Consider the following 11,445-nt stretch of genomic DNA (forward strand, 5'->3'; position numbering starts at 1 on the left):
GCAAGTCAGCTACCACGTTAGCAGATATTGGCAGGCTTTATTACGAGTGCTTTATCCCTTTGATTAGACCTTGATTGCCACTCAGGAACCAGATACAGCTTGCAGCCATCTCACTTCAGCTTGTGCAAGCGTGTGATGAAGGAACATGAAGGCAGATGTTTATAGCATGCCCTCATCCTCCGTGTTTGAAAGGCTTACTAAGGTTCATCAAAGAAAGAATCCCTTACTTTGGGGCAATTCTGAGCTGTGGTTTGCAATTGAGCGCCCCTCAGAGAGGATTTTGAAAGTTTACTTGCCTCTCTGCTATGTATTTTCAGGTGCTCTCACAGTTGGCCTTGTGCGACAGTGTCAAACCATCCATGGACGTGACAGGACCTGTATTCCTCCACGGCTGCCTCCCGAGTGGGTCACTACGTTATTTTTCATCATAATGGGAATCATTTCACTAACTGTCACATGTGGTTTGCTGGTGGCTTCCCACTGGCGAAGAGAAGCTACTAAATATGCCCGCTGGATAGCTTTCACTGGAAGTAAGTGACCTCAACTGCACAGTTGACCTGTATGCAGGATAAACTGGTGGAGTCTGAAATAACACCATAGTGTTGGAAAGGAGCAACTGCTTAGGGCTCCTGCTATGCAAAACATTCCTTCTCTTTGAATACCACATCTGAGGGAAAAATAAGGCTTCAGAAATAAAGGGGTTGGTGTCTTAAGTGACTGTAATTGAGAGGGAATAATGGTGTGAAAGAAAGGAAGGACTGACCCCTTTACCTTCCTTGGGCAGTACCATCAATTGACCTAAGAAAATGAGCAGGGATAGAAGAGGTCAGTTCTGACTTGAGTGGTTGTAATATTTCACACTTCCCCACTCCCATATATCCAGGACAATCCTAGCAGCTTGCAATTACTGAAAATTCCCTCTCTGAGGCCGAGGAGGCAGTTGGTACTTTTGAGGTAACCTGTCCTTACTCAGGTGTCTTGTGAATACCTCGTTCAGGGTTGAGGTTCAGTTCTGCTTCATGCTCACAGCAGCTGCTTTATTCAGAATGTCTGCATCCTAATTGGCTATGCAGGAGGATTGCCCACTGCAGAGCATCTGCTGTGCTTCACAGCACCAAGACTTCTGCTTCCAGAAGTGACCTGCAGCCGTGCTTTAGCCAGAGGGAGGAGTAGCAGTGCTTTTCTGCCTCCTTCACTGTGCTCTGCATGAGCACCAGTGTAACTCCTCACAGCTGAGCCTGCTCCAGCAGCCCTGTGTTTGCACACAGGGAAACATATCCTACAGCTACTTCAGCGCAAAAAAACAGTTATAATGAGCAAGGGGAATAACTTTAAAACTTCCTTTTCTTGGTGTGTGTTACAGGCTTAGCCCAACTGTGAAATGGTGCCTTAATGGTGGGGATGACAGCATGAAAAAACTCAAAACCTGAGGGCTTTTAAATTGATTTGAATTATGACAAACCACTAAAGGTAGTGTGAACACTTAACTAGAAATGCAAGTTTGTGGTTTACACGGGTATAAATAAAGTTTAATGGAACTCTGACATGTAATGATATCTAATACGAGTTAGATTTAACCATGGTTTTGGGAAGGGAATAATATTAAAAAGTGCTTGGCTTCAACAAAGCTACTTCATTGAGGCACTTGTACAATCAAAGCCATCTTTCTGACAACGTTGCTACACAGCATATTAAATTAATAGTGCTGCTCTTGCAGACAATGGAGCTATTGAAATACTGTATCCATTGTCATTGACTTTCATTTATTTTCCAGTGAATGATTACAATAGCAGACCTGAGTATTACTGAATATTCCATCCCAACTTTTCCAGTGCACCTGATTATTTGAACATATTTCATGTGTATCTAATATATGTGGTGGGGGTTAAAGTCAAAATGTTGTATAAAGTTAAAATGCTTACAGGGAGCTGGAGTAAAAGCTCTTGTGTAAAGAGGGGAGTTTGAGTTCTAGATATCAATATTTTTCTTTAATAGCTGAAATCATCACATGCCTACAGTTTTAGTTTTCTACAGCTGTGATGATTAGTTCAGCCAAAAAGTGTGATACCCTAAGGTTTTTTTTGTTTTGGGTTTTTTTCTCTAGAGATTTCTTCAGGCTTGCAACAGGTTCATTATTAGATGTCTCAGTATAGAAGGACATTTTTATTTCAGCACTTGTCTTCTTGGTATGAGATGTTTAATAATGAAAAACACTAATTTGTTCTTTTGCAAGTCAGAATTATTCATAATTCTATTAAGATATGATCTCTGTGTTGCTGAAATTATAAAATTTAATGTCTTTGGTATTCATCTCCAATACATACAACTCTGTGACCTTTGCATTCCTGTTAACAAAGATGATGGGAAATTTTATCTCTGAACTTACTTGTTAGGAAAATTAATTTTGAAAAATAGAAATGAGTGCAAGGAAGAATTCTAGATTTTTCAAAAAGTTATTGAGAGTGACTTCTGCGGTTCATTGGATACAACCCAAATTAGTAACCTATTTGTAGGTTAGTATTAGGAACCATGCAGCCATGTGGAATCATTGGAATACCCTGAGCAGAGATCCTTCCTGTGAAGTGCCAGTGCTGTTTAGATGAAAATGTGTAACTCATTAGAAGGGGGTAGGGAAGAATTCATATTTGTATTACATCTCATCTGCAAGTGATTTCAAAACACAGTGGCCTCGTGCAGGCTGCTAGCAGATCTTCTCACAGAACTTTCTGAACACAGTGCAGGACATGCTATCCTGGGCAGGCAGGGAAGTCTGCTGGGGCTTCCAAGGGAAGCTCTGGGACTGGCAGCTCCGTTCCTTCAAATGCAAGAGGGTCTGGAGTAAATATCTGAGGCAAAGGAATCCTTTTGCTCAGCCTTTTCCTTACAACTCTGAGAGTGGCAGGGAAAGCCTGGTAAGAGGTCCAGTTCGTGCTGGAATTTATATATAGTTGCATAACTTATATTTTTCATGGAATTTTTCCTTGTAATCTTGGGATGACTCCAGGTGTTTTCAAGTAAATACCCGTAGCTAAATTTTTTCATCTGCATACCTTTAAATATGAATTGTTGCTGAGAGCGGTCCTGTTTATCTTGTTTAGCTAAGAGACATGAAGAAGACAGAAGTTTAACCTGTCAGTTCTCTTTCTTCTATACACTTCTGAGGGCATACATCCCAGAGGGTATTTACAAGCACAGCATTTGCCTCATTCCCCAATTGTTGGTGGGTTTACTGCACAGAAACCTATCCTTTCTGATGTCTCTGCAAACAGCTTTGTGGAGAGGAGAGCTATTGCTGTCCTCCAGGTCATACTGCATGAGTGACAAAAGTCTTATACAGGTAAATGTGAAGGCTTTCCTTAATTTTTTGTAGAGAAGTGTCTTTCAGGAATTAGTATTCCTACTGATGTGATCGGTATTGTCACTCCGGCATAGATACCATCAAAACTATCACTGGTGTTTCAGTAGTACCACATTCATACAGTGTAATGGAGAGTGGGTTCCTTGGTGGTGTTCATCTGTGCACTGCCCAGCTTTTATGTGATTCTTCAGTGAACAGGGTGTTACAAACCCATAGCTCTGCCTCGTGTGTAGGTAGCAAGCAAAGCTCTGATCAGCTGTTCCTTTGCTTGTATACCAGAACAGCCTTTTGCCATCCCAGCTTCTATACCATCTCATCATTAATTATGGCCTGGCACATAGTGACACAAGTTGGTAGCCAAAAAGTGACCTGGCTTTGGTATTTTTCCACATGTCTCTGACACAGCTCCTATGTTGCTACCTCTGCTTCAGATTTATGTAAATCTCTGGCCTTTTCAGGGTGCTTGTTTTCGATCTTCCAGTTGATAAGATAGGATGTGGTGAAGGTGTGGAAATTTCAAATGTTAGTCATTTTCATGGTCCTTCAGACAGATACTGTTAAGTTCCATAAATAGAAACAATGTCCAGAGCTCATTCCCATGGAGGCCACATGGGTGATCTCATGTATGTTATTACAATTTTGGCTGTTGCAGGAATTCACAGAGCTCCCTCAAGATCTTTTTACATCGTACAGATTCAGGTCTCTCAACATCTGCTGCAACTAGAAAGGGGATGAATTCTGTGTCTGCTACTACTGAATGAGGTGCTTCTCTGAGATGTATCAAGGGAGAAGATGCTAGACAGAAAAATCTTCTTTCTACCATTTTTCCAGCAATTACCAGAGAGTCTGGAATTGGTTTGGTTTTTGTCCCTGAGGATTTAAAAGTTCATGAGCAATAATGGACTGCTTTTTGGAATGCAAGTAAAAATGGAGCAGGATAATCACATCCTTAACTAACAGTAGCTATCCTGTGAATGTCTGTCTCTGGTGTTCCCCCGTGAATAAAGTGCTTCTTGAGTTATTAAAGATTTGTAGCAGGTTGCTTTCTAGGTTATGTATCTGTATAGAGGCAAGCAGATATTGCAGTGAGCCTCTGAAGACTAAACCTTTTTTAAAGACCAGATTTCTTTTGAAGTTGTCATTAGATGCTCAAAACAATTTCAAACTAAAGAATTAGAGGAACTAATTGGGTTTTTTACAGCCACCATTCAGACGCAGACTAGAAAGCTCTTCTGTGCTTACATAGGTCTGCTCAAGAAACACATACCCATACCCATGCTTTCTGCAGATGGACTCAGATGTTTGAGATACAATTAACAAAAGGAAACATTTTTTAAGGATTAGGTTGTGTCATGTGGAATTACATAAACCAATAATTGTGTTGATTAAAACTTTCTTCATTGTTTAATGTTTAAGGTCTGGTGTGTGGGTCTGGTTCTGTTCTAATAGATGGCCTAATGAGGTGACACTGAGCAGGAATGTGGCAACTGTGCAGTTCCAGATGTTTTCTGATTGTGCTCTTTCCCCTTCCCCTTTGAATAACCCGGTGTGCGGGCACGGTGTGAGCGAGACACGAGCCCCCTCCAGTGGAACATCGGGGTTTTCCTGCTCGGCACTGGCAGCCGAAGGAATGATCCTGGTGCTGGCTGCTCTTGGCTCAAGGTGTTGTGAAAGCTGCTTAATGTGTTTTGGAAGGCAAGGAGCAGCTGATGTTCTGATGTGGATCATGGTTTATGAAAGCATCCTTCTTTGTTTATGCCCATATCTTACTTGGACACTCTCTGAATTCAGATTCATCATGCCCAGTATCTTCTAGAATGTTAGTGGTTTTTCCTCAAAGCTGAGACCTGTGCTATGGAAATCATAAGCATTAAGATATAAAATATGTGGCAAACTGTTCATCTTGGATATACACGGAGTCAATTTAAAAATGGGTTTAGTGTGGGCACTGTAGCTGGATAAACTGGAGCATCCGTGTTTGGTGAGGAAGAGCAGTAGTGGAGCTACATTAAAAAATGTTGATGCTGCTCCAGCCAATCATTTCCTCATTTGTAAAGGCTAGAAACGTTGTTCTGGTGAGGCCAAAGGGGACAGCCAAGCTCCTGATTTTATTTTACATACCTTTGGAAACAAAAGCAGCTGCAGCACTTCTTGCAGTGGAGTGGTGATTAAGGTGATGGTTATTTCTGTTACCAGTGGTTTTTGATGTTGCTTGTTTGACTTTTAAGGAGGCTCAAGTAGGGAACAGCATTCCCAGGGTTTCCCCTGTCTTGCAGTGGTGAAGGGAAGAGGAGACAATGACAGCACCTGTGTCCCTTACTAACAAACTAAAAGCAGCAGCCTGTGTTAACTAGAGAAAACTGAAAAAGTCAGCATATGATGCACTTTGTTCAGGCAGGAGCATTGTAACTTGGCTTGAATTTTCTTTTTTCTGTGTGGCCAGGTTATAAGGCAGAGTTTGAGGACTAGGAGGGGCTTCAGTGTGAGCTGTGCTTCATGTCAGAAGATGTTGGTGTGTGGATTTGTGGGATTGGTGAGAGAACAGAGCAGGTTCAGCTCCTCTCTCCCCTCAGATCTAATTGGAGTTGGTTGTATAATAGGTATTGTGGTGCCATGTTCCACTCACAGTAAATAATGTCTGAAACAACGCTGAAATACACAGAAATGAAATAACAGTAAAGCACTAATACTTGACTGAACTGGTAGAATGAGATAGAATTCTGTTTTATTCTAATACTGATTAAAAAACCCCAATTGTATATTCTTGCATATACGATCAAATCAATTCAAAAGCTAATCCTTTTTATTGTGAAGAATATCTTGCCTCTCAGAGGAGCCATATTTAGAAGTCATTGCCTTGGTTGACAATAGAGTCCTGCACAGCTACATCCAAACTAAACAGGGTTACTTTTCCAAAGGTATGCTACAGAAACACTGAAGTTGTCATCTGGGAAACAACACTGGATGTTCTCTCCTGGATTTGATCAGAGTATTGAAATGTGCTGTGAGGAATCTTGGCTACTATTGATACTTGAAGGCCTGTGAAATCTGTAATGCAATTCTTTAACAGGAGTTCTGGATTTCTTCTACTTTCACACAGAGTCAGTTGCAAGAACAAAACATATACATGAGTTTGAAGTGAAATAAAAACCCTCTTTGCTTGGTCTCTTTGTTCACAGTCTGAATTTAGTTTTTCACTAAGAAGCTTGAACTAAACTGAATCAGAAAACTTTCATTTCATTGTATTACAATGAGAAATTCTAAGGATATTTCATTATCTAAGGAAACATTCATATAACGTTAGGAAACTGGTATCTTTTAATCTTAAACCATAATGACAATCGGAATGTTTTCTCTTTTTAGCAAAGCTTTTACAGAAAATGAATATGTGAAGAATGGGAGAGAGCAATTATAGTTGGAAAAAGACAACTGATAATAGAAAAAGTTTCTTCGATGTTGAATGTTACTTTATCTTGACTGGGCAAAATGACTCTAAAATAACTAGAGAAGAAATGACTGAACTTTGAGATGGTGATAGAAGTATATCTACCAATTTTTTCTTCTGTAAAGAGAGTTCATGATCTAGTGAGCAGAATTGAAATTACAGTCAAAATTGGGGACTTCTAGTCTTTCTTGGGAGTAGATGAGGGATGTTTTGAAAGCATCATAAAGCCTACTCAGTCATTTCAAGCAAGTTATCAGCTCAGATAGCTCTGATCTCAGCTCTTCAGTTCAGTCAGGATATTTTGCTTGTTTTTCTGGAGCGCTCTGTGAAAAGGTAAATAGTTTCACTTTAACACATCAATGACTGTTTTTCTTTTTCTTTTCTTTGCAGTGATTCTATTCTGTATGGCAGCCCTAATATTTCCAATAGGATTTTACATCAATGAAGTTGGAGGTCAACCATATAAATTACCCAATAACACAGTGGTTGGATCTTCATATGTACTGTTTGTCTTATCCATTTTCTTTACAATAGTGGGACTTCTATTTGCTGGCAAAGTCTGTTTACCTGGCTGATGAATGTCTGGACTGCAGGACTTTATTTTGGAAAAGAGCAAGACATCGGAATTGCATTCTCAGGAGGATGCCTAATTCAGACTATCAAACACTGACTGAAAAGAGGAATGCTTTGACTTGTTCTCACTATGCACTTTGGATGAAAAAAAGGAGAGCCTTTCCCATAACCAAATACAGACCACGTTGACTAATCTCCTGAGCATACTTCAATGCAGTCAGGTCTGCACTGTGATAGGAACTAGTGAAAAATGCTTTACACTGACAAGCATAACGCCCCACATTACTGGACTGTTCCTGTTTTTAACGTCTAACCATTTGGAAGTCGAAGTATTTATGAACTTTGTGGTGGACCAGAGGGTTGTGGAGGAACTCAAGTGAGGCTGGCCTCACTGTTTAGGAGATTAGTGTTTTACATCTTCCTTCTGATGAGCAAAGCCTTTGGCACCAATGTGGATCAATCTTGCATTACTGCACCAAGAAGCCAATAGATCAAAACATGTTCTCTCAATGTATGTAACAGCAAAAAGACATACATCCCCTGCTCCCCCATAAGCTCTAGGAAACACTAAGGAACATTTTAGAGGGGGATTTCGTCCTTATATTTATATAAATATATATATATATAAATATATATATATTTTGCTGATGCAGTATACAGTGTGTGTGTGTATGTGTGTGTGTGTGTATATACACATATGTATATATATGTATATACACACAAATGATTCCTGGAAAAGAACTCAGAATGCTTTGCTAGCAAAACACTGTGGTGTGCAAAACTAGAACTCAATAGAAAAAAGCCATTTTTCTGAAGGCCACATAGCTGAGAGTCTTCAGTTTACCTCATTCTTTGTAGCAGCCCTTGATTTTAACAGTTTTTTGTAATAGGTACAAACGATCCCATGCCTTTCTAGGTGCAATTTTAAGTTAAGCTAAAATTCTTTTTATGGTAATTTATTTGTATATGAGGGTAGAAGGTGAGATCATGTCATACCTTAAAATCCTAATTTTGGGAAACTGACACTATTTAAATTATTAGCAACTGTTGTACAGAAAAATCTCTTTTTTCTACTTCATTGTCACATTAGCATTCATTCATGTTCAAGCACAGCATTTTACCATAGGTAAGCATTTCTTTTAGCACATATAAAATGCAATGTTATATAAAGTGTAAAGTAATGCAAACACTATCCCACTGCAAAGATGGATGAACTTATTTTCAGCTGAGTATTAATTCCTCTTTACCAAAAAAAATGAGCAATATAATTGTTAAAAATACATGCCTTGTTTACTAAAGTTATTTTAAATGTAGATTTAATGGCCACCAAAATTTGGAGTAAATATTTCTCACTAAAAGTAGTTTTATTTTTCAACACAAGAATAAACCATTGAATCCACATCTTAATTCACTACTAGGTTGGTGTTCCAGGGAAGCTGCCTGCACTATCAGTATTTGTTTTCCAGTTAATACATAGTTTGCCTGACATTAATACTGAAAACAAAAAAATTGTCTGTTTTGAGCACTGTTTCATTGAGCTTACTAGAGGAACTGCATTAATGAATAGACAGTCATTTCAGGATGAGATTTATGTTAAAATAAAATCAGCAGTTTCCAAAGTAATCACTTACCAGATAAGCTGGAGTGTTTAACACAGTTTGCACAATTATTTTAAACTCTGTGCCATTCAGACCATAGTGGGTCCCTGCCTTTCTCCATTTCTTCCCTCTCCCCCACCCAAAGTATTTTAATACAAAAATGTAATTTGTTGATGTATATTTTCTTTTGAAATATTTTACCAACTTGCCACTGGAATGGTTTCTAAGTATTTTTTTTCCCAGTCAGCTCATTCACAGGTAGAATGGAGTGTTTATGGATCACTAAATTTTTCCAAAGTATACTAATCTGTAAATACAGCCAAGCACTTACTCGGAAGTCATGGTTTAGATATAATTTGGTTCCTAATTTAAGCTTTCATCTGCATGGGCAGTCTGTGGCCCCTAGTGATAGTGGTGGAGGGAAAAGGCAGGGTTCAACTGCTTGATATCTTTCAAAATTTTGGTGTTATCACTACTGTGTCCTAAGATAAAGTATTCACTAAAACTTGGATTATAAATTACATTTTCAGAAATGTTACACTTGTAAATAGTTCGAGATTTTTGCGACTGGAACACAGCTGGGGGGGTGGGGAGAGTTTCTAAGCTGCTAAAATTTCTTTCCCTTCCCGCCCCTCCAACTTACTTATTTCAGTTATTGTAACATCATCTTAGGCTTTGATTAAATGGATCATAATAATAATTTTTAAGAAACCAAACAAAAACACTTGGAGCATACCCAGACTGTGGCTGGCTGACTGGAAATTGATCTGATCTGCCAGTGCTATTGCTATGAATTATTAAATGTTAGCAAAGGTTTAGCAAATAGATTTATTAAATATTTGAGCATTTCAAATCCAGAAATAGATGCAGCCAAATGCATTTTAAAAAACCCAAACCAGTAATTGAAGAGACAGCTGTCAACAGTTGCTTTTAATAAGGTCACTAAGTACTATATAGTACAGTATTAATTTATAGCAAAAAATCATATCTTGTAAACTGTATATAAAACACTGTTTTATGGTGCAATCATTTGTCAAACTTATGTCTGTTACTTTTGTTTTAAAGTTGTGTGCATTCTTTTCATACCTAAGAGCATCACTGTAAAATCTGCTGAAGACTATTTATAGGTTTTATTTGCACAAGGTTTTGTTTTGAACTCCAGGAAGTTCGTATTGAACATGCCTAAACATCTGTAGGCCTTTTCAGTTCATGAAAAGCAAATGTTTCCATATGAATCTTCTCCAAAGGTAATCCCATATTTGTGTTGAGTGTTTACATAAACTTTTCTGATTCTGCCATTATTTTTTAACTTTTTGAAGGACAGCTCATTTCATACATCACTAGAGAATTCCATTTATTCTTTTGCTTCTAAATCCTCCCTAAGGTTTGATACCCCATCATAACGTAATTTGTGCACACTTTGTCATTTATTTGGCTAACAAAATGTAAGATTGGAAACTGAAAATACTTTCAGAAGGAAAAGCTAGTAAATTTGTCTGTGTAAATCTTACCATTAAGCTCAGCTGAAATAATCACCTGGAAGCTGTTTGGTCAGACCTGGGGAGGGTGTGCTTCCCAGAACACACCATCCTGACCATTTGACGTGGTTTTTGCGCTGTTAATCCGGCTGGAGAGCGATGCCGGTGTCCCGAAGGCACGGGCAGTGCGCCACACTCCGAGCCCCGGCCTCTGGCTGAGGTGATGCCGCCGGAGCCAGGCCCCCCTGCGTTCCTGCGTTCCTGACACGCTGTTTAACCACTCCAGAACACAACTGTAGGTTCGTGTTTGCCCCGACACACACACACGGGAAAGTGGAAGCTGTCCTTTAAAACCTTTGTGAAGGATGAACATAATGAAGGAAATGGTGTTTGCAGGCGGGCTGTCCTGCCTGGGCTCGAAGCCGGGCCCGCCGCCTGCGCCCCCCGGGCTTTACTGAGGGTTGTTTTCTATTGGTTAGAGCATTTTTTTCAATTAATGATTTCCGAACAAATGTTAATACAAACTGTATAAAATGAACATAATTTTCTTCACTTGTATTTTTGTTATTGAGCAAGTTTATCAAAATAAATTGTCTACTAAAGCGACTGGCTTCGGCTGCACTGACTGGAACTGGCTCCGCCTCCCTCAGGTGTGCCCCTCCCTCAGGTGTGTGCCCCACCCTCAGGTGTGCCCCTCCCTCAGGGGTGTGCCCTCCCCCTCAGGTGTGCCCCCCCTCAGATGTGTGCCCCACCCTCAGGTGTGCCCCCCCTCAGGTGTGTGCCCCACCCTCAGGTGTGCCCCCCCTCAGGTGTGTGCCCCACCCTCAGGTGTGCCCTCCCCCTCAGGTGTGCCCTCCCTCAGGTGTGCCCCCCCTCAGGTGTGTGCCCCACCCTCAGGTGTGTGCCCCACCCTCAGGTGTGCCCCCCCTCAGGGGTGCCCCCCCACGCCCGGCGGGGCCCCTCGCCTCCCGGCCACCGGCGCCCTCAGGCGGC

General features: G+C 40.3%; 1 protein-coding gene across 2 annotated transcripts in view; it reads left to right on the top strand.

Moving 5' to 3' along the window:
• Positions 1-11,058, top strand: part of MOSMO (modulator of smoothened) — a 31,261-nt gene extending 20,203 nt beyond the window's left edge. For both annotated transcript variants that reach the window (XM_053957959.1, XM_053957960.1), the window contains 2 exons: positions 318-530; positions 7,194-11,058. In XM_053957959.1, coding sequence (XP_053813934.1) covers positions 318-530; positions 7,194-7,378 — 398 coding nt within the window. In that variant the 3' untranslated portion in view covers positions 7,379-11,058. The remainder of the gene's footprint in view (positions 1-317; positions 531-7,193) is intronic.
• The last annotated feature ends 387 nt before the right edge of the window (positions 11,059-11,445 follow it).

The sequence above is a fragment of the Vidua chalybeata genome, chromosome 16 (assembly GCF_026979565.1).
Source record: "Vidua chalybeata isolate OUT-0048 chromosome 16, bVidCha1 merged haplotype, whole genome shotgun sequence".
NCBI classification, from domain to species: domain Eukaryota; kingdom Metazoa; phylum Chordata; class Aves; order Passeriformes; family Viduidae; genus Vidua; species Vidua chalybeata.